The sequence below is a fragment of the Anomalospiza imberbis genome, chromosome 1 (genome assembly GCF_031753505.1).
Source record: "Anomalospiza imberbis isolate Cuckoo-Finch-1a 21T00152 chromosome 1, ASM3175350v1, whole genome shotgun sequence".
Taxonomy (NCBI): Eukaryota; Metazoa; Chordata; class Aves; order Passeriformes; family Viduidae; genus Anomalospiza; species Anomalospiza imberbis.
The window spans coordinates 120655222-120679259 of NC_089681.1; the positions used below are offsets into that span (position 1 = coordinate 120655222).

General features: G+C 43.1%; 1 protein-coding gene across 2 annotated transcripts in view; it reads left to right on the forward strand.

Moving 5' to 3' along the window:
- Window positions 1–24038, forward strand: part of RAPGEF5 (Rap guanine nucleotide exchange factor 5) — a 157662-nt gene that overhangs the window by 87612 nt on the left and 46012 nt on the right. Inside the window, exons 10-11 of one of the 2 annotated variants that reach the window (XM_068209040.1) lie at window positions 6192–6295; window positions 6635–6723. The exons of the other annotated variant lie outside the window; for it this stretch is intronic. Coding sequence (XP_068065141.1) covers window positions 6192–6295; window positions 6635–6723 — 193 coding nt within the window. The remainder of the gene's footprint in view (window positions 1–6191; window positions 6296–6634; window positions 6724–24038) is intronic. 2 annotated transcript variants of the gene reach the window in all.

A 24038-nucleotide genomic window follows, 5' to 3' on the forward strand; every position in this document is an offset into this window, starting at 1 on the left:
ATAACACAGCCTTAGGTAACATATTTTTTTAATGCTAACAAATTGCCATATGACAAACTTCTGTTGATGGTCCTGCAATCCTTTAAGGTAATTTTTCCCTTGATATTTGGAAAAAGCGGTGATCTTGCAACTTCAAAACAAGCAGTCCCATTGAAAACCTTTCATGTTTTCATATTTTAAATTGAGGTAGACTAGTAGCTATTTTTTTATGTTCATCTTTCTAAAATTAAGAGAGGGTAACCACTGCAGAAAAAATACTGGTCTCCTCCTTACATAGTGGGGTTGAGCTGTACTGGTGACTTTGAAAGCTTTTCTCCTGTGGTAGTTGAAAGTGAATCAAAGATCTTAATACAGATTTTGATCTCTCAAAACTCTGTGAAATGCAGTAACATATTCTGAGATGGATTATCCACAGAGATGAGAGATATTGTCATCCACCCTCACATTAATTGTGATCTGTTCACTTCCATTTTTTTGTCAAATGAAGGCAAATAGCCTGCAAAGAATAGAGTAATTTTTCTACATGTTTGCACTTTGGTGACTTTAGATCTAATTTTGCAGTTTCCACAATAACAGATTCCAGGGAGAAACACAGGGAAATGTAAGAAGGCAACCATCTTTAGTCTTGATAAAAGCTGTCTGAAAGCGTATCTTAGATCTGTTAATAGAATGTGTTTCGTTATGTTTCTTTTTTTTTCTCCCTTTCCCTTTCTTTTATGTTTGCAGTATAAATGTGCCTATATTTTATAGCCAGGACTCACCTCATTGTCTATTATTAGCACTAGCAAATGTCTCACATTTTAAGACTTCATTTTCCATTGCTTCTAGGAGTTGTTGTATATTTTCTGTTTGTTCTGAAAGGTGTCTGTGTCAGCCTATGTAATTCTATATGAAAAATGCAATCAACATTGTTCAGAAGCAGCTAAGAGTGAAGTTAGGGGTAAATCCTGTTTTGCTACATCAAAAAAAAAAAGGAAAAATTGGCAGTAGTTCTCCAAAAAGCTATTATGCCCTTATTATTCTGAGGTGGGATCTGCAATTTCTTTGCAGTTTTCTTGCCATCTTCATAAATATTTGCCCAAATATGACCCGAGTTAGAGGCCAAAAAAATGCAGTTTCTACAAGCTCTGTAAAGAGTTTCTAGAGCTCTGGAGGTTAATATTTAAAGGCTCTGGAAGCTCCAAGCGTGCTTCAGCCTGAGCTGTGAAGGGGTTTCTGTACAGCTGCAGCTCCTGGCTGTTACAACCAGAACGTGCTTGTAGGATGTAATGAGCCAGGATGGAGATTTAGTTCTGTCACTTTTGGTGTGTCCAACCTAGTCCTCATTGGGCAGGTTTGGGGACTTCAATGCCTCACTGCAAAGGCCTTTTGTCTCAGCTTGGACCCAGTCTCCAAGTTAAGTCTCAACATACGCTGAACAAGGAAGAGGTGTAGGAATGGAGCAGGACAGAGTAAAAACAAAAAAAAAAAAGTGTTTTATTCAAAGGAACTACATTAGATAATACAAAGATTACAGTCAGTGTTTCTCAGTTTTTTTACTTGACTTTTCTGTCTTTTTCATGTTCTTCTTTTGCATGGATAGTATATACAAGAGATATTATAATAGCCAAGCAAAAAGATACCTGCCCAGCAAAACAATTAGTCTTTGGAAATGAGGATCTTGGTATTTCGTGGCTTTTGTCAGGCTCTGTCACCAATCTGAGAACTTTCCCTGCATGGGCAGTCAAAGCTTCTCTATACTTGTTCTTCTGACCCCACTTCCTGACTCTGCTCTTGTGTTTCACACTGCTTGGATATGTTCCTGTGTGCACAAGGAAGCTCCTTAAATTCCTTGAGGGGAGCGGTCTCCCCTTCAGAACGCAAACAGCCCTGGGAATCCTCTGCATACACCTTTTCCCGTACCTCTCAAGGACATGACCTGGCACCAGCATCAAAAGACATAGAGGCAGAAGTGATTGACATTATCTGATTGTGTTGAGTCAGTTTTACCAAATTATGCTAGGAAAACAAAATGTTCCTGCCCTCCATAACTTCTAAAAGAGGCAATTTCTTTGTCCTTTAATGTGATTTTGAAGCAGATAGTCTATGTAAAGTTCGCTTTGTTGCATGTTGCCCAAAGAAGATTCTCTTTGCCTTTGCTTAGTTGTTTGGCAGCAGGAAAATCTGTCTGTGCACTGGATTTTCCATGCTCTATTAAGTTTATAGGTGCCTTATAGGTTATCTCTTAGTTCCTGTATTACTTTTTTACCCACTGAAACTGGCAGTGTGTGAGTCTCTCTGGCTTTGGTATTGGCTGGGGTAGCTCTGGGTCTGACTCATTTTTTAAAAAAGCAGGTGAAGAGATGTTGAATAAAAGTTGTCATTGGGAAGTACATAATTTGCATTGCTGGTTAGGGATGTTCCAACATAACAGGCACTTTGGTAATGGGTAACACAGATACAGAAATTAATCTTTGCACTCCTGTCCTGGAGTAATTATGTGAACATGGATTTTCTTTTCAGTGAAGCAGGCTTCTGAATATACTGTCTGTTGCAGAACATAATGTTTTTTTCTGTTAGAAAGCAGAGCAGCTTTTAAATTCTATTTCTAGCAGTGGAGGTTTCTCACAGGAAGAGAGGAGGCAGTGCATTCTGGGTGTTTGATCCTTTTTAATTAATTAAAAGGCCAAACTCAGGAATGCAAGGAACACAGAAATATCCCTGATACCAAAGTTACCAGTTGCTTTGGCCAGAGATTGCGTTTTTCCCTGCCAACCTAGAAACTGAATGGCTTCTATAAGGAAGCCAGCCCACTGTGGCTGTTTTCAACAATGCCATAGGTTCTTTCTGCTTCCTTCTTCCTCTGTGCTAATTCAGGGGGTCATATTCCTGCTCATGCAAGAAAGTGTAACTCACAAGTTGAGACCCGCTAAGCAATGACTTCCAGCTGTTTCATTCCTATAAGCATATAAATATTTATACCACCCCAGGGCTCCTTTCATGCTGAAAATAAAGGTAGCACTTGTCTGCTGTTAAACTATATTACCCAGGAGATAAATGGCTTACCTCAGTATTAGAAAGATGGATGAGAGGAGTGGAAAATTGGCTATAATATTGGTTGGAAGATCCACTGAGTCCAGAGAACCTTGCTGTTTACTTGAAACTCCTGCTGGGAACTGACATCGAGGTTGATAGTGCTGTGTTTAGCTATCAAGAGATGATTAATTAAAAGCTGTAATAAATGTGAAATATAGTGGCTGACAGATGCAGAGCTAGCTAAATTTCCTTGTGATGGGTAATGTGCACCATGGATTGATTATAACATCCTAACAGGATGTGAATGGTGCTTTTGAAGGCACAGATGAGACAGAGTGTGCATAAGGCCACATCTAAAGTGAGATGGCAGTTTAGCTCTGCAGCATTTTGGTGTTCTACCTCTTTCTGTCCCATCTCAAGTCCAAATGTATTCTGATCAAGGCTACTGGGAGTAATTGCCTACCCACTACCCTGGAGCAAAATAAATATCAGATAGTCAGTGTGGAGGGCTCAAAGTCCAGGTGCCAGAGCAGCATCACCCACACGAACTGGGATTCTGTGGTGGCCTCTCTGCCCCGATCCTTCTGCCCGGCCATAAAATGAGAGATGGTGATGCTGTGCCTCTGTTCCCCTTGCACGGCCAGCGAAGGTTGCAAAGGCTGTGTGAAGGTCTGGAAAACTGCTGGAAGGCTTCGTTGTTAATTGGAAGTGTGATGAGAACGTCTCTTGAGTCAGTCTGCTGACTTTCAGGGACTCGGCCAGGGCTCTGCCTTGCCCTTCAGTATACGCTGCTGTCACTTGGGGGCCCCTTGGATCCTCCTTATCTGTCACTGGATTTAGACGGAGCATGCTGAGAACAGTGTGGTTTTCTTCCAGCAAGAATTATTTCACGGACCATTCCAGGTTCTGGTAAATGAAGCGTGCCTTGATGTCATTTTAGAGTAATATCTGTACTGAAATCGGAACTTGTGAAAATATGTAGGACTTGCCTATGTGCTTTGCTTTGTTCAGGTTAATTGTTGTGGCTTGTTGTACGACTAAAGGGCCTGACTGAACACAAAAATATGTCATGTATAAGTGGAGGTTTAATGAAATAGTAATTCTTCCCTTAAAGTGAGATTGTTTTTGATATAAGATAGCAAAATAAAGAAATTCTCTATTCCTCTCCTTTTTTCAGGGAAATATTTATTATAGGTAATGAAAATCCAACTTGAACCCAATTGGCCTTAGTTTTGCCCAATTTTTGATAAAATAGGTTGATTTTTCTCTTCCTTGAAATTGCTAAAAGAGGCAAGAACAAGAGGAAGAGCCTTATGAAAATCTTACTATTGGGGCACTTTATGCTCTAAATTTGCAAACACCTACTCCAAAGGTTTTTTGAAAATATCTCTGCCTAGTGAGATGCTGAAGGGGAAACACTGTCTTCCACACCAACCATTGTTAATGTCCTTTCAGTATGAAAGAGCTTTCACCCTCCCAGTGCTCCCTGTTGACTTGCTGCCAGCTGCTCATGTATGTAATGTATGTGGGTGTGCTTAAAATCCATTCCCATCTATGAGGAAATAGATGGCTTGTACAAGTACAGCACCATACATCACATACATTCTCCATGTGCTGCAGTTTGGAATGTCAGTGAGCACAGGGAAATGAGGATCGGGGCTATTTTAGAGGATGGAAATGCCAGAGAAGAGACAGAGAAATTGAGCAATTTATTTGTTTGGATAAACCTCCCTTTTACTGAATTGCTTTAATGCTGTGCCTGTTCTTCCTCTCCTTCTCTTTTGCTGCTTATTTCATTGCTGTTTTTCAAATATATAGGCAACAAAAAACCATGGGCAGTGAAATGGAAGATTACAATTATGCATCAGTATTCTTGTAACGTGGCTGCTCAGTAATGTCTCCTGGGAGTGTTACAATGAATATCTGACATTAATTGGCTCAGTACCTGTATGTCTGACCTTGCAGAAATTTAATAGATCAATTCTACATGTTCTTTACTGATAAAGAAAACTTCTTCAGGGCAGGGGCTGCATCTTTGGGCATGTCTGCACCACAGTGACAACCAGAAGTAGCAGTCAGATTCACTGGGTCTCAGAATAAAAAATAAAAGAATAGAAAGAGGAATCATAAAGTGGTTTTTCACTCTTGTTTTCCCAAGGTAGCTCTGTTCCTTAACAATTTTTAACCCATTAGAAATCTTTTTCACTGCTGGATACTGTACACTTCATGCATAAATGCTGTTTTCTCTTCTTTGAGTACTACATGTATGGCCGTCATATGTGTGTTTGGCACACTGAACAATATAACTAAACCAGGTCAGAATTAGAGCAACAGCACCTACTGGGATGTACTTGCATTGAAACAGCTGCCTCTTTTGTGTCGCTCACTCTGCGGTGACTGAATCCGCCAGGAGGATCTCGCAGGGGGCTGCGCGCCGCTCTCCGGCAGCCCCCGTGTTTCAATGCGCCCTGCTCAGTCAGCAGCCAGCCCTCATCTCCCGCACTGCTCAGTCAGCTGGCTTCGGCTGCGCTGGGGATGTGGGCTGCGTGTGCACAAATGGGTCATGGTTCACCTCCCTTCCGTTTCGGGGAGCGGGGAGGGAGAAACTCGGTGTACAAAGCGCAGCTTAGCCAAGATTCACACACACAGCGGTCACTGGGCTGAACTTTCTGTGGGGGTGTTTTTTTCCTAAGTTAAAAAGTTGTTGAAAAGAAGGGAGATCCGTACACGTAGTATTTTAGGAGATGCTCAGAGGTACACATTACATGCCTGCCCCACTGTTTGTATTGTCTTTACTGAAGTACAGGAGAGAACGTTTACAGAAGGTGTATTCTGCCTCTCTATTATTGGCACGCTCGGGAGCACTTGCCGCTTTCAGACTATTGTTACCTGTCCCCTGCTTTGTCTGACTGTCTGGGAATTAAACAAACCATCACCTTGGGGACACAGAAACCCGCATATTCAAAGCCCCCCTCTCACTGGCTTCTGTGAATTAAAATCCACCACACGGAGCCTCTCACAAAGGGAGCCCGTTCCGCCTCCCTGTCCCGGGGTACCAAGAGCCCCCTTCCCAGTTTAAGCCTCGGCGGCGGCTCCCCCGACCGGCGGGATGGCAGCGCCAGCCCCGACCCCGGCGGACACTGACCGCGCTCTCTCTGTCCCTCTGGGCACGGAAGGTGGACGATGGAGGCGGCGGCGAGCGGGCGCGGGAGGCGGCCGGCGCGGCGCTGGTGCTGCGGAAGGTGTGGTCACGCAGCCCGGCCCCCGAGCGGCGCGGGAGGTAAGGCTTCCGCGGCTCCGGGCGTGCGGGGCTGGGCCGGCCGGGCCGGGCTCGGCGGCGGCGGCGGGCGGGGCGGCGGCCCGCGGCCCCGGCAGGGCGATGGCCCCCGCGGGGGGAGTTTAGGGGCCGGGCGGCGGCGCGCAGGGAGCGGGGCGCCATGGGCAGCGGCAGGGTGCGGGTGCCCGAGGCGCTGGCGGGCCGCGGCGGGGAGCGGCCGCTGCCCACCTTCGACGTGCCTTACTTCAAGTACATCGACGAGGAGGACGAGGAGGACGAGTGGAGCAGCCGCTCGCAGTCCTCCACCGAGGATGACTCCGGGGACTCTCTGCTTTCCGACAGATACGTGGTGGTGTCGGGGACGCCGGAGAAGATTTTGGAGCATCTCCTCAGCGACCTGCACCTGGAAGCCGCCCAGGACAAAGAGACGGGTAAGGAGCGAGCCTGGCGGGGAGGCGGCGGCGGCCGGGGATGGGGGAGAGGTGCCGGTCCCGGTGCCGGCAGAGCGGCGCGGGGATCGCTCCCGGGCACGCCTGGCCGAAAGCCGCTGCCAGCCGGGCGTGCAGCCGGGGCGATGCGGGGAGGAACCCACGAGTGTGGCGCGGCAGCCGGGCGGTGGCGGAGCGGCACCGGCCCCGGGGCAGGAGCGCCGGCGGTAGCGGAGCTGCTCGGCAGCAACTTGAACCGCTTTACCTTCGGCTTTGGCTGCCGCCGGGGTAGCGCCGGCTGCGCCGGGCTTTGTACAGCACCGTCTCCCTGCAGATAGGGCTGCCATCCCTCGTAGCCTGCAGCTGTTCCTGTATCCGTCCTGTATCCGGATGCTTGCAGCACACCTCACCTCCTGGCCAGCTACTCGTTTTGCCACCACCCCAGTACTTTGACACGTCTGCTTCATTAAAACGGCTTATAAATTTCCTCATAGCCCGGGGAACACCGTATCGCCCAGTGCTCTACTTGTTTGTCTTCAACCAGAGATATTTCATTCCTGCCTAGAGCAATTTTATATGAATCGGGCTACTTGGCATGCATGCAGTTTAATTTCCAGCTGGATCTCTTGGCTATATGCATATCTTGCTGTCACCAAGAGCTCATGGAGTAGTTTATTAGAAGTGCTTGTAACCTTCAATTTATAGATACTTTTAGTGGAAGCAGCCAGGCTGGTGAGACTTTTGGAGGTGCTGAATACTGAAGAGGAGAGAGGGTAGGTGGCTGCCAATGGTACTGTGTATTTGGTCATCCCCAATAGGGTTAAAATGCATACTCCTGATGCCTGTATATATATTTCTCTACAAATGAGATTACTGAGAATAAACACACTTTAATCCTTTTAAGTAGGAAATGTCTGTCTGAAAATATAAATAACATCTGTGATTCCCAGAGGAATGTCTCAGAACAAGTCATTAGTTTAATGTGGGACAATAGGCATATTCCTAGTGTTGATGTGTCAGTGCCCCAAAGAAACACAGAGAGTGTCTGCCAGTGATATTATTACAGTGTTCCTAGTGCTGCTTTTGTCTGCCTAGACATTAATATTTAGTGCAGAGAGAGGCTGTGGTTGTTTTCCTTCCACAGATGCAGTAGGCTAGTTATGGGTGTAATTTACTTGAACCAGCTTGTAGGCAGTGTAGTGAGGATGCTTCCTTGGCCTTTTAAGGTCAAATATTGGAATAGAATAAGTTTTTTCATTAATGTTTTTCACACAGATTGGGGAACATCAGCTGCCAGTCTTTATAGTCTGCTTCATCTTATTTTATAAGCTCACAATCTTGCTGGAAAACAATGATACTTTCAGTAGTGAATATGCATTATATATTGGTGTTTGTAAAAGCAAAGCACCCCTTATGTAAAGTGTTAGATGCTGTATGCAATCCTCCCATGTACTACCTTTTTTTTTTTTTTTTTAATCTCTTTACTCTCTCTCCCTCACATCACAGAGCGGCTGTTCCTAAGCCTGGTCTTTTTGTTGTAGTTTTATATAGGGGCTGGTAAACTGTCCTCAAAGCAAATGTTAAAACCATTAGTTGCTTGGTTGTTAGCAGATGGTAAAGTATTTAAAGGTTGATTAGCTTCCCCTCACCTCTGCCTTATCCTAGCTCCTTTGGAAAGAAACAATTAGGCTCTGCCCTGTAGCCAGGTTTAACTGGATCCCAGGAGCAGAACAAAGTAGCTGTGCCTTTGGTTTTTTGCCATCACAGAGATGTGTGCTAAACTTGCCCAGCAGCCCTCCGTTCCCTCAGTTCCTCAGATACCATTTTCTTCTGACTTTATCAATCTGGTAATACAGAACTTCATCAAAATGAAAGACTTTGGGAGTTATATTTCCCAGTGGTTTATGAGAGGGATGTGCCGTAATGGTTTTTACCAGCTTCTTTTGTAGACTCGGTTGCCTTTAGCATGAGGAAGTATGGGATGTTGATTGTGCATATGTACAGCTTTGTGTGTGCACCTGAAGACATCCTTCTGCAGTTTGGGTGCTTGGATTTGCTGGGTTTTGTATTATGCCAATCTGGCCCATCTCAGAGAATGATCGAATTGCAGAGCCCCGCAGGCTTATGTTTTAGCAGGCATAGCTTCACAGAACATAAAAGGAAGATGTTGTACCCAGCTGCTGCTCCTGCTGTCTGTTTGCCAGTTCCAGGATGACTTCTGTGGCCTGTTGCTTTCCCTGCAGCCCCCAATGCAGTTTCCTTATTTGTGTTTGTAAAGAACAAGAGAAAAGGCTGTTCTTACATTCGAAGGTGCACAGGGGGCTGTTGTTCTGTTTGACCCTTTGCACTGCTTCCCAAGGAGGGATGCTCTGCATGTTTTCATTCCCACCCTTTGTATACCAAATCATAACTGCAGCCCTCAATGGTTGTTAACAGAAAATCCGCTATCCTGGAGCTGGTGTGGTCATGGAACCTTTCCTTTTACAAACACCGACATGGCTGAACGATGTGCCATGGATGGCTCCAGCCAGCCTCCATTTTCTAGCCCAAGTCAACAGACACCGCTTGCACCTGAGAGCATAAAGCAAGTTTTGGGGCTTGTCTGGAGAAAATTTTACTGGTGTCCAGCCCAGTCTGTAAAGCTTCCTTCAGCTGCTGCTAAACCTGCAGCAAGACACTTTAAGCACTCATTTTAATAAACTCTGCTATGATAAACAGGTGGACAGCCAACCTGAAGAGTTATCCCAGTGCCAGTGACATAACAGAGCACTGTTTTAGCATCTGAGGACACCTGAAGAGGACACTGCAATCTGCAAAGCTAGACTAGTCTGTTGCTCTGGTGACTTCCATAGGCAGGATGTCCGGAAAGCCTGAGGTTTGCAAGACTCTTTAGGCTTAACTTACTTAGTAACTGTTTAATGACTGAGGGATTTTTGTGATGACTGTGACAAGGAGTATATGCGAGTTCTTGGGATATCACCTTAAATTTGGGCTTGCCACTAACAAAGGCTTGCCAGCCTTCCATCTCAAAGGGAGGAAGTTTTCATTTCACTGAGGTATTACAACCTGTAAAGTACCAACTCCCAAGAAGACTGTTCTTGTTTCCTGCTGTGGGATGGATGGAAATTTTAAATTTCTGTAACAAACAACTTTTCTGAATCATCTCTAAGGTGGTTGGAATCACTGGGGAATGTCTGCTGAGTGCACATTTTAGAGTGCAATTTGAGGTTTTAAGAACTGAATAGAGAGATACACTTCAAATACATCAGTGCCTAGGTGAAAGATGCAAAACACCTCCTGGGCTAATCCTCATCAAGGGTGGGGATTTGAACGACTAATCTTCAAGAGACCAAGCCTTAGCATCTCAGGGTCTCTAATCCCTTCCCATTGACTACACCATTTATTTCAGAATCATTGTTCTTTTATGTAAAATCTTTATTTATTGGATGCTAGCAGTGTTTCCTTCTCTAGATATTATCCCAATGTCATCTTTGGAGTTCCCTCCAGCTGGTCTCTGTTCAAACATGCTGTCTTGTTTTGTGGCAGTTACATTCAACATTTGGCAGTCTCTGGAATGATGTAGTGATCATCACATCCACTGCTACAGCTCCAGGCCTGCCTGGATCTCTCAGACCATTTCCTTTAGTCCATTGGGTCACCCACCTCTCTCACGCAGCTTAAGCAGAGCATTGCTGAAGTAGAACATGATCTCCCCTACTGCATCTGCTGACACCACATGTCTTTAACCTCCCTACTGCAGGATTCATTTCAGGGAATGAATAGAGAAGAGATTCATTTTGTGAAGGTCTTGGAGAGCAAGAGGCAGAGGGAAAGTGTGATCTGGAGAAAGGAAATAAACATGGAATGGTACGACTGGAACAACATGGTGGTGTCGGTATTAACTGATGTATCTTTGTAGTGGACTGGGTGAAGGGGATTGTGACAAGGGAATGCATGACAGTTTTGTTAGGCTATTGCAGATGTTGGGATGGCAAATGATGGAGGGCCTGGAGAAAGATTAAAGGGACAGAAAAAGAGGACAAATCCTCATGACATAGCTAAAAGAATGGCAGAAAAGTATAAGTATGGTCTGTATTTCTTTGGAGTAGGAAAAGAAAGGAGTAATGACTTTTGTACCTTGCTGTGTCACCTTATCTGGGACTGTGCATGATCCTTGCATTAGTGGGAACTCTCCCCTGTCATACAGAAACAGTTTTACTTTTAGGATTTTAACATACCACCTCAGAGGGGCCTTCAGACCATGTCTATTTGTCCTAGAAGTCTGCGTAGTAAGAGTTACTTTTGTTTAACACATTCTGTTTCTATGCTGCACCAATGACACTGCTGTGCAGTGGCACCCTCTGTGGAACTGTACGTGACCTTAGAGGGGAATGGTACTATCTTGCATGAACTGACTGCAGTCAGCTGCTAAATGAAGTTGTGGAAAAGGGTGACAGTTCTGCCTTTTCTAGATTGTCTTTTGTTTAATATTCCAAGAAATAAAGGTCTGGTTTCTTTTTGATAATTTTTTCTTAGTTATGAAGGATGTTATTAGGTTTTTTTCTCACTGTGCTTTACACTGATGATTAAAAGGTGTTGAAAAATGTACTCCTGTGACTGCCACTCAGTCAGTGTATCTGATGCATGTGGACTGATGTCAACAAGAATAAATACTTGCCCATCCAACACATTGTGATCTTACCTTCCAGGTTTTAGGATGGAGAGAATAAATGCCTGCTCACCCTTCCTCATAAGAGTCCTTCATAATGAAATGTTGTCAGTCATAATTTTGAAGGATTTTGTAAACTTTTCCCTGAAGTTTTAGGAAGATTTGGTAAAATAAGTGGGCTAAATGCATATTAGTGCCATGCTCATAGGAGGGGAATAAGATTTTAGCTGAGCACATCAATGTAAAAAAACAGAAAAGATAAAAAATACTAATATATATATATCAGTGTTCAATATGAGAGAACCTGGGGAGGCTCTTGCAGAGGACCATTGCTTTATGCAGTGTGAGTCTAAGCTATCTCTAAATTAGAGTGTCAGTAGAAGTAGATTTAGAATAAATCAATGAAATGAATAGTAACAAATCACCAGGATCAGATGTTACTCCCTGCAGACTTCTAAAGGAACTCTGATATGAAATTGTTGAACTCCTAACAGTGGTGTGTAATCTATCATATAAAGCAGCTTGAGTGACAGAGGAAGGTGGAAAATGTGATACCAATTAAAAGAAATGGTTCTATTTGGGGAACATCTAAGTAATAAGGTTGTCATTTTATCAATACATTATTCTAGCATAAACTGTTGCTGGAGTTGAAAGAAGCAGCCTTTCCCAGCCACTCTTGCCACTGTACCTCTGTGCTTCTACAGTCTTGTCATGTGATTCTGTAGCAGACCCAAAGCTGGTCTTACTTGATACTAACCTAGGAAATACTAATTTATTAGTTTTAAGATCCACTTGATCTGTCAGTGAGATAAAATTTGCTCCCCTGACACAGGGAGAGGGTGGCAGGGAGTGAGAGGTGTGCAGGTCAGGACAGCAGGAGAGAGGGACTGGTGTCTTTAGCAGCTGGACTTGATTGCAGGCGTATGATTAGATGCAAAATTTCATCATGAAGCTATGAATTTGTGCTGAAAATTTGGTGTCAGTACAGTAGATGCAGAAGGAAGAAATGCATACAGAAACACACTAAGAAGCAGGAAATGTGGGGATTATTTTTTGCAGACCATTCAGATCTTGTGTATTCTGTAGGGCTGTTAAATGTTCGAAAGAACATGAGGATATATATGATCTGGTGTGCCTGTATCTTATATTCATATTTTCAAAACACTTTTTATAAAGTCCCTGGCCAAAAATCCTGAAAGAAATTTAGAGATCATTTTGATCAGGAAGGAGATGCTTTTCAGAACCAATAATTACTTAAAAGAGAGAAAATGAAAGGTAGGGGTAAATTGTCTGTGTTTAAAATGGAAGGAATTCTCCATTGAAGACTGGGTGCTGCTGAGTGTGGGATGAAATCTGAGGTAACAGCATGTGCTCGTATTATTAAATGGTTGAGAATTTCACCTTTGGTGGCCATACAAGATGTTCTTGTATGCCCTATTATCCCCACATCTGACTGCCTGTTTGAGCTGTTGTGCTATATCAGGAAGCGGATCCAGCTCAAAATTAGTCTCATGAAAGTAGTAAGAATGGGGCAGTGTAGAACTGGGAAAATAAGTTGGGAGAAGGCCCCTCGAACCAGCCCTATGGCTGCTGAAAGATGAAAGAAATAAAAATCTGTGTAACTGCAGGATAAAATTGCAGATGGGATCCAAGTTTGAAAAATGCAAAGCAATGTGTTTTTCTACCATGAAGAAGAGGAAATTCTTATTATACATATTCAGCAGGGTGCTGACTTGACTATTATCATGTAGAAAATAGGTCTATGGAGGTAGTGTGGATTGTTCTTGGAAATTTTTGATCAGCATTGGCTAAAAAGGCAAGTGGTATTTAGGCTAATTAGGAAAAAAAGCCAAGCAAGAGCTGTAGTTATACCATTGTGTAACTGTGAAATATGGAATGTATAATATGATTCCTTCTTCTCCCCCAGCTCAGGTTGAAAATGAAGTAAAGAGCAGCAAGGGTGATTAGAATTATAGATTAAATACATCTAAGAATGAATAGTCTAGGTCTGGTCATTGTAGGAAGGCAACTTTTGGTAAAAGAGATATATGGTGACCTACAAGACTATTTATTAATTGTTTTGGGAAGGTGAGATGTAAAGATTGTTCATCGTTTCTCATAATGAGACAAGTGTTTTGTAACACAGTGAATGTGGTTTATAACTGACAAAGAGAAGTGGGTTTACAGTATAACACACAGCTAAGCTGTGGAATTCCTTGTTGTGAGTATTCTGTGGAAGTCAAAATTTGGAAGGGTTTAAACACAAACTAGGCAAAATCCTGGCAAAAACTCCATCACTGCAGTGATATCAATATGACTTCCCATTTGGAAAATCTACCCAGCCTGTTGTGGGAAGATAGGAGGTTGTGTCTGAGGAAAATAACTCTGTATTTATCTTTTTTTGAGTTCTTTTTTCTTCTGTTGGGCATCCTCCATCAAAGACCTAGTTCTTTTTATGAGGATCTTTGCTCTGACCCAGAGTATTGCATGCAGCAAGTTGCAGTTTGAAAAGAATTAATCAGAACCTAAGACTATAGTAAAATAGGTGGGACAACTGAGTGAGTTGTCGGTTCAGTTTGCAGCAGAGTGGCAGCAGCATTTTCTGCTGAATGGCTTTGCAAATGGCATCGTGGAACCTGAAGCTGGGACAAGAGAAGCTGGAGCTCTGGGTAGCATGAAATTGGGACCAAGGCTGCCAGCAGTGATGCTGGCTTCTCAAATGGGAAGGTCTGGCATTCTCTAACTGTACTTTGCCATGCTCTCCCATCTCTTCTATGCTTGACTTGACCTTGTGCCAAGTAGATTTAGGTAACTTAATAGGAAATATTTTTTTTCCCCTTTGATAGGATTATTTTCTGTCACAGTAGTGAGCTGAATCAGCTTGCAGAAGGAGCACCATGTCTGGGATTCACTACAGACAGACAGTGTGTCACATGCTGCAGTGCTGAAGATAATGCAGCCAACAAGGGGAATATGTCTAAGATGCTCTCTTGTGTCAGGAGCTCAGACAGTTTTTTCTGAGAAATGAGGACACGGAGGCTGAAAAGGGTTTATTTGCACTTGGGCACTAAAACTTGTTTGGGTAAACTTTTGGAAAGGCACAGTCTGGGAATGCTGCTCCTGAATTGTCCCACTGTTGTATCCAATGTCTGGGAAACTAGAGTCAACATGGGGAATGATAAACACTCTTATGCGTGATCAGGACTCTCTTTGTAGGTACAGATGGCATTTTTTCAGTTCATCGCTGCAAATACTTCATGCTGTGAGTACACTTAGCAAGTTGGACCCTTTCAGGGAGAGAAAGTAACTGAGGTAGCCATCAAAAAAAACCATGGTTTTGGTGTGCCAGGGAGCACCAAGGCACTTTGTGCACTTGCAGGCACCTAAATACATTGTACCTGCTAGAGCCCCAAGTGTTTAATGTTCTGTGTTTGAACCAAATTTGCAGAAGAAAAAGTTACCATGTCATAGTATTCTCAGTTTCCCAGTATCTTCCCTGTAATTCAGTGATTCATTATTGCCTGTTGTCGCCTTTTGCTATGTGAGAAAGTGATAAGGAACTGCTGTGAAAGCCTAGTGTGAAACCATTTATTATGAAGATGTGCATTGTAGACAATATCAGGGTCTTTGATGAACTTAGTAGTTTAAGCAGAAAAGATTTGGGAATTGTGGGTCTATCAGGAGAATATTTCTAGGGGTACAAGTAATTTTCTTTTGACAGTGGGAAAGGCTTCTAAGTCAGAAAATGTTCATTTGTTGTACTGCAAAATAAACTTGGGTGATACAAGCATTTTAATGAGGTACCTGGAAGATAAGATGTTATGACATTGGGAATTTGGTAAGGTTGTTGGAAATGTAACCCTGAAGACATTTAATCAGTTATTTGTAACATCCCTTTTGCTCTCATAACATTGGAAGTCTAGGTGCTGTAGCTATCAAATCAATGGAGAAAGCATTTCAGATACGTGAAATTATATATATTGTCTCATATATATATATAAATAAACAGATGCATTAAGTAGCTGAGTTCATAAAGAGACATGTTTGTATATTTGAAAAGCATTTCTGCAGAATTTTTTCCAGAATGGTGCTTTTGATAATTCTTAGCTGTCTGGTGGCACTAAGCCAAGAAGTGCATGGAAGGGATAAAAAATTATTAGAAGACTTCATAAAAATTCTTGTATTTTAGTGGTAAAAATAATAGCAGATGTTTCTTCTCAGTTTCTGTCTTAGTCTGAATCATTTTCTAATCACTCGGGTGTGACCGATCAGTGTCAAATGTAGCAGAAATAACTTGTGTTCCCAGGTCAGAAGGTTTGGACTGAGGGCCATGAAGTTAAAGGGGTAAACTGAATCACTGAACAGGGGTCATGCCAAAGAAATGTCACTCATCAAGAGACCTGTCATCTTAGATATACGTCAGCCACTTAGGTTGATTCCTTGTCTGGCTCAAATGCTACACAGGAGGTTAGGTCAGTTCCACTGCTGCAGGTCTGGAGATGAAACAGGCCAGGTACCTTCTGTTGCAACTAATGTCATATTGCCTCTAGTGAGCCATAAGGACACCAAAAGAAGTCAACAGCAGCTTAGCAAAAAATCATAGCCAAATTCTGAAATGAATCTAAACTGTGGTAACTCTTGCTGACTTCTGTCTACTAGAGAGCCATTCCCCTGCAGAAATTTGATCAAACCACCAAGAACATGAAGGGAGAGGATAACCTCTGCTGCAGAGTTGACACAGCTTTCTAGATCTTCTCAGCCCCCAGATACAGCCCTGCTTCGTATTCTCCCAGAATGTGGCTCACTGAAGCTGACTATTAAACATGTACAGTTATCTAAAAAATGCTGTTTCTAGTAGATGAAAAGTGGGACCTGATTTTTAAGAGAGTAGCATAAGAGGAATAGCAACAGACGGTGTGTGGGCTGGCAGGTCAGTTAGCTGTGAGAGTAGGAACTGGAACTGTAAAAATGAAATATCAATGTTGCTGCTTCTTACAAAGTGTCCACACATCCTGTTCCTTCAGCAGGAGCCAGAGACCACCTTGTCCTTCAGGAACCCCAAACATGGGGCCCTTCACCACAGGTCCCCCATTTATTGTTTTTACCATTTAGTGTTGTACTCCTTTTCTTCCTTAAGGCCTTTTACTATCAAACTCTGATCTGCAAGCTGTTGAACAGCTGTGCACTGTCATCCAGATACTCTTCAGGCACACCAAGATTCCCCAGCTGCTGACCTCAGTAGGTGTTTGTACACTAGTGACTCCCATGTTGCTATTAGCACTTACTGTGATGGTTGTTGATTTGGAGCCTTGTTCTCAAGATACAGCAAAGCATTCCATCCTGAAAGCAGGATCTGTAATGATATAAAGCTCAGAGATGGTGCTCCGAAATTCAGATTTTTAAATTTATTTTTCTTTTATTGAAAAGGGCTTTTATGGAATGGGGGAATTTTTATGTAAGAATGCTGAAAAGATAAAACTGTATCTTGACGTGCTTGCTGTATCTCTGAGTCCAAGAATACAGTTCACGCACTGTCTTCAGAGTTTGAATTCCAGTGTTTCCAGTGCTCCAAGTTGCTGTAATACAATGATTTTCTTGTGAGATTAACATTTTCTGAGGAATATAAAGAGCGCCTTCATTGCCCGCCTACAGGGTGGAAGGATGGATTCACTGCAGACCTGTACTTTGAGGTTGTGTATTAAGAATCTGAAAGAAATCTGTTCTTCAAAGCAGCTTTTTTCCCTCTTGTGAACTAAATTTACTCTCATGCTGTTAATTCCTCCTTCCCCCGCAATCCTTCTTAACATGCCCTGAGTTCAAACAGTTTCACAGAACTATGGAAGTAGAAGCCTTGGTCTTTTTGTGAACAAGAGTGGGACTGGTTTTGGCTATAGCCAAACTACAGTGATTGTTACTTTACTAGGCTCCCTGTCATGCTCCCTGTTACTGCTGTTAGGTGGTGCTTCGTTGTGCAGTGTACTGATGCAGTCCTTTTCTTTCCCACTTTACTGCTTTCAGTAAATCCTAGGCTCAGAGGTCATCCGGGGAGATTAAGAACAAAAAGCCACAACCCAAGACCTATTTGTGAACCATTAATTGGTATAGATTTCTGCCTATTTCCCAGTGGGCTTTTTGTGGGCTCTTAAGACCTCCCTTAATAGCTGGGAACCCTGGGCTGCATTACAGCACAGAGTGCCTCTGCTTGCTGTGTAGCTGAATAAACACAATTGCTTGAGAAGGTCTGGGGCCTTGGCAAACTGCTGCCAGCACACTCTGGATTACCAGGTGCAGCAGAGCCAGGCTCTGCCCTGCCCTAACAGTGGCTGCTGCCTTCTCTAGCATGTTCAAGGGCAAGGGAGAAAAAGAGCAGATGAGACAGCAGCTGCTAAAGGCCAAATTTGCTGTGTGCTGGAAGAGGTTGGCAGGGTGTTCTGCTGTGGTTTGTGATGTTTTGGTAGGTTTTGATTTTAGTGGGCAAGGGAGAATATTGGCTGTTGGATGTAGAAATTGATGGTTGTAGTAGGAATACTTCTGTGAGAGAGGAGGGGCCTGTCTAAAAAGGAGATAATGGAGCAGAATGCATTGAGCATAAATTCAGAAGCTCTGTTCTTTAACTGCAATTGGTAAGCTCATAATGCAGGCTTTAAATTGCTGTTGCTTTTTTTAGAGGGAAAGGTTTGATCCAGTTTGGTATTACTTAGGATGTATAACATCTTTTATGAGAGTCTATGTAGTTGGCATTGGAGACAGTCCTGCTTGTTTTTTTAGAGTAAATTTTGATGCTTTTAAAGATTGAAATAGGAGTAGAATTACAGCACTTTGACAGCCAAAGGTTTTTCATGAGATGTCAGTTACCCTCATGGAGTATAGCTGGCACTGACAGAAAGAGCTTTTCAGAATAGCATCAGTTACAGCAATAAAATCCATTACTTGTCCCATCTTCTAGACAAGGTGAAAAATACTGATGTGAGCTGTAGCTGTGGCAGCAGCTCACACCACTATCTCCCAAGACAGGCTGAGATCATGAGATGACCTTATCTTAGTTCAGAAAAGCTTAAGAGATCCTTCTAAAACCAAGATCATACTCTCTCTCTCGTGAAAATGTGATGGCTACTAGGACACTGAGTGCAAAAAACATTTTGGGGAAAATAGATGAATGTAAAAAAAAGTGGCAGCATTGATGGATCTAATTTTGATGGAAGTTAATACTAAAAAACTTTGCTTTTCTTGCTATGGCAATTGGAATGAATTGTGATTTTATTCCTTTGCTTGAACTTGAGTTTTGATGGAGATACAAATTGCCAGAATTAGAGATATAATCATGGAGAAATCATGCTGTCTGACTTGGGACTTCTGGAGGCTTGTATACTACACTTTTTACTGCTTTTCAGTTTATTTCCTTTTTTCCTTTTTCTACATTCTGCATCCTCCTCCTGCCATTATCCCTCCTCGTCCTCTCACTGCCCACAATGCTCTGCCAGTTCCACAAGCAGCCTTTCTTTAACCCTCTTCACGTCCATATCTTGGAATTTAGGGCTAGTTGACCTCTCTCTAGGAACCACTGCAGTTAAAACCAGAAAGCCAGATCTTGGTTTTGTTCTTTTCCAGCCATGAATTCAGAGCCCCGGCATCAATACAATAAAGAAACCCTTGTTGGATTTTATTCCCTGCCCCACAGGAGCTTTGTCCATGGGACTTTGTTTGTTGATACTGTTAGTAACATCCTGGGGGATGCACAGCCACAAGCTGGAAGCAAACAAACGACACTGAAAAACAACCATAGACAAATAGCATTTGTCAGATCCCCGTTGTCAAAGGGTTTTCATTGAAAGCCTTAAAGCAGCAGTGGCCATGTAGCATTGCCCCAAAGTGTGAAAACCACCAAGAATGGGCAAATGCAAACATTTTGCCTATAAGGTGACTACATCTTCTTCTCTTTCTGTCTGTAGATGTTAACTGTCTCTGTGGCTGTAGAGTTTAACAGGCAGGTGGAAAATTTCCATCCTGGTACCTGGCGTCAAGCAGTGGCAGGGAGGCTACAATAGGATGTTTTAGCAATTCAGCACACACATGCATCCCAATTTCTGGCAGGCAAAATACCTCCTCACTTCCACTTCAACTAGGCAGGCATTGAACAAAGAGGCTGCATGGGGCCAGCCAGGTGGTTCTTAGGATGGACAGACAGGCCAGGACCTCTGGCCTGCTGGAGCCCAGCCTCATGTGAGGAGGCAGCCCTGGACATGCTGTGGGCTCCTCGCTGTCCTCTCCCCTGGATGTCCCTAGAGCAGGGCCAGGGAAGCAAAGGGACACTGTTTATTCCCTCCTTGCTCTCCTTGCACACTGTAGGGCTCCTAGGCCCCAGCAGCTTGTGAATGCCTTGGAGGCTCCATCAGTGCTGGGGCTGCTGATGGGCACAGAGCCCTTCCCCAGGGCAGTGTGCCACCCTGGGGAGCCACTGCCATCATGGGACCTCTGAGGTTTGCTGTGGGCAGAAGCCCCAAAGCACACAAGGAGATCTTGGGATGTGATCAGTTGGGAAACCTGGGCATGTTGGACAAGCGAAGTCTAAAGCTGTAGGCAGGGGGAGGTCTCTGCCAGCTGAAACTGGGCTTCTCCCATTGCCAAGAAGGCATTTTCCTGAGCTGTATGTAGTGTCACTGGCTTGAGGGAAATTTAGTTACAGTCTCCAGCATGATGGCCCATCTCTCCAGGCAAGTATGTCATGACCTGCTTGTGCAGCTTATGTAAATACTTTGAACAGTTTTTTTTTCTTTGATGTGTGAGTACAGATCGTGTTATAATTAATGATAATCTAATCTCCCTTCTGGGGTGAGGGTTTTGGCATGCAAATGGGCAACGGGACATTTCATGTTACATCATAGTTTAATGGATAGGAAATTTGTTCAGGGAGCCAAGGTTAGTAAGATGTAATTTGGGAAGTTGCAACTATGTTCTTGATTACAAAGAACGATAAATACTTGATAACAGTTTTCTAAAAGCATCTGGAAAACAAGAAAATGCCATCAGCTTTGCAGGAAACTGCTGTACTGTGTTTTCTTGACAAATGGAGAGGATTCAGATCTTCCTGGAGCTTATTGTCATGTAGGTCTGGGATGAGGGAGTTTACAGCAAAGGGTAGGAACAAGTGCCCAAAGTGCTGCTATTTGTAGTGTTTGGAAGAAAGCTAGCTCCTCTTCTGACCCCCTGTGACTTAGGGGAGTCCTGGGTATGCATCAGGGCAGAGAGACCAGGAAAGTCTGTTGTTAGACCATACACAAACTCCACTGAGGTGAATGTCAGAGTTTTGTGTCCCCTTACTGCAGAGAATGTAAGCTCTGTACAGTCAAGCTCCTAATGGAACAAAAAATTTCAAATGGGAAGTGAAGGCACTACTTCCTCTGCTAATCTGTGAATCAAGCTGTGAATTTGGCTTGACTATTCATGATCTATTTACCTTTTAAAATTCAGACATAGGCATGTGTGTGCTGATTTATTCCTCCTTGTAATTGGATACAGTGATTAAATGAGCTTGCATATTATATTTCATTGTTCTTCTGGGATGTGGGCTACTCTTTCTTCAGAACAGCAGCTCCTAATGGAATAAATTTCAGCTCCTGTATGTTTACTGTAATCTGTGATGTGTTTCTAAAAACTGACATGGAAAATCGCTTTTGAATATATGTTCTTATATATGAAGTATTCATCTAGCTGAAGGGTGGTATGTAATCCTCAGAGTCTTCCTTTAAGATGCTTTGCTGCCTTCTCTGACAGGCTCTTTAGGAACAATAAATACATGCTCACTATTTTGTAACCTGAAAGAGGCTGTAGGAAGTGTTACACCTAGCAGAAATGTATACCAGGCTGCAGCCATGACAAAGTGATTGCAGTCTGAGACTGTCATCACATAATTGATGATTTCCCATGGGCTAAGCAGTGGTGATATAGAAAGCATACTGCTTCTTAGTAAGAAAAAAAAAAAATTGCCTTTAATGACTAATTGAATAAGCAAATCAGTTTAATAAAAAAAAACCCGAGAAATTATGCTGTTAGCCTATTTAATTTGAAGAGGGTTTGGAAAACTGATAGGCAAAGGCATTTTGCAGTGGGATCACCATCTGACTCACATTTGATGGTGTTGGCCAGCAGCATTGGTGTTGTTTGCATGGGATGGTGGGTTTATGTACTCAGCCTTGGCCAGTACCTCTCCCCTCTCCTGAGCTCATATCTGCCTCCTTTTCTCTATACACTGGCAAAATAAAGCACATTTTATGAAGACCGTGCTGGCACTTAGAGCCTAAAAGAGCTATAGAAATGAAGGATGGCAGTGAGCACGAGTCACAGCCAGGTGCTGTAGTGGTGAAACGTGGTCATGGAGCAGATGATCCAAGAGGCACTGTTTAATACAGTGGCTTATCTGTTATTGCAGTTTGTGATTTTTACATTTGTCCTTAATATTGCATCAGATTTGTGTATGCTTGTGCAGAAAGGTAGGATTTACCTGGTAGCCAAGGAGATTCCTCTGTGCCCTGTGAAGTCCAGGACAGCTGGGTGTCTTGATGAAGGGCTAAAAACTGAACACTTTCCATGAATACCGAATGCATTTCCTGCATTAGATGCTTTCCAGTGTGTACCTGAAAACCACAGTATCACATAAGACTTGGGAAAAAAAAGATACAAAGGAAGAAAGCTGGACTGTACCAGTCCAATGTTATGCCTGAAAGCTGTGTTTTGAATCTCTTTCTTTTTTTTTTTTTTTTTTTTTTTGTGAATGAATCAATAAATAGCACTAAAAATCTGAAATAATGGCAGAAATGAATATAAACCTTTAGAAAATTGCCCCATTGTGCTTTCATCTATAATTGCTTGGTATTTCCCCTTTATTTAACTGAAATAAGCAAGGCCATCAAGTAAAAAAACCTGAGTAATTATGGTACAGTTGAACCAAGGGTCTAATGCTGAATGCTTTGCATTATTGAATGTAAATAGTTTGAAAAGTATCAAAATAAGGATCTTGTGTTTTAAAAGTGTAGCACTGAGATGCTCTGTATTGCAAGCAGCCAAATTGCACACAAACACAGCTCAGCTGCCACAGGAAAATATGTCCATGCAGGTGTTTTAACATTTACAAGCAGCTGAACTCTGGATTATATCTGTTCCTCATGTCTTACCCCTGTATGATCTTTAAACAGTGCAAGCAAGAACCTCTGTGATCGCTTTCATTCAGCTGTCAGCACAGGGTTGTACTGACCAACACACTTGTTTGAAGTTTTTAGATATTCTTAATACATATGCAGACTATGTGCAAGGCAATTTTATTGCCGTCTTCCATTAAATTGTAATAATAATAAGCATAAAAGCTGTCTTTAATTACATGTTAACCTGTCACTGGAATGATTTGGGTGTCTCAGTGTAGCAAGTACAATTTCAGGGCATAATTTAAGGACCTTTATCTTATAAATAAGTCTACACTTAGTGTAACAATGTATTTTAACACCACCATCATGGAACTCATCAGATTTTTTTGGCACCCATTCACCACACGGGGAAGCAAAATGCAGCTGCCTTATGAGTGCTCTGGTGCCCATTGTTCTGGTTTTATACTGTGAAGCTGTGCTTCACTGCCTGGGGAATGGGGAGGAAGACAGGTGTGGAAATGCAAGATGCAAAGATGGTCCTATTTAGTTTTGGGTTCTCTTGGATGTCACATCCCTCATGCCACCCTCTCCACTGTGCATCATAGGTGTGTTGTTAAATATTGAATAAGTGATTTCTGAGCTATCTTAGAATTGTTTACCCATCAGCCTGAAGTATTGTACACCCTGGGCAAAATGCTGGAAGTGGCATCCTTCACCACAAGAGTGACATTGCAGTATGCCAGTGTCTGTCTGGGTGTCCTGTGGGATTTGCAAGATGTATTGCTCCCTCCCCTCTGCCCTCTCCCCAGCAGAGCCTGTAACACATCCCAGTCAGCCAGCACCTTTGCTGGGCCTTTTGCCTCCATATGTCAGAAGATGTTAAGTGAGTCCCTGCTTTTGAAGTTACATGACAGTGGGCCACAGCTGTGTATGCAAGACCCTAACCTAGTGTGCGTGACCCAATACACCAAAAATATCCCACCACTTGACCTTTCCTGTGCTGGAAGAAATGTGTGGTCTGCTCATTAGTCTACTGCATGCTCTCCCCATCTTGTATAGAGATTTGGACCAAATTAAACAGCTCTTGCTCAGATGAAAGTGCCATCGTTCCCTTTGTAGGCAATTCTGTCAAATCTACAGAAGCCAGGAGCGATTTGCCAGTGAAGGCTTTGTCGTGCTAGGCTTCCCTGAAGAGATGCTGTGATGTTTACTGCACATGCTCCAGTGCCACATGTTGGGGAGTTTGCACTGCTTAGCATATTTATGATAATTTGGCTCCCAGGGGCAAACAAGATACTCCTTCTACCTCCTTCCTTGGGCTCAAGCACAAAGAAATTTTCCCTTGCTGCTTTGTAGGGGGGGAAATAATAGATCAAAGCTTCTTGCTAAACACTTTTAAAAATACACAGCGTGGATCTGTACATTTCTGTTCCCCTAAGGGATCTGTCCCTCTGGTTCTATGGAAAGCAGTTAGCAGCAGGTGATGGGATAACACTGCACACTGAAGTCTAAAC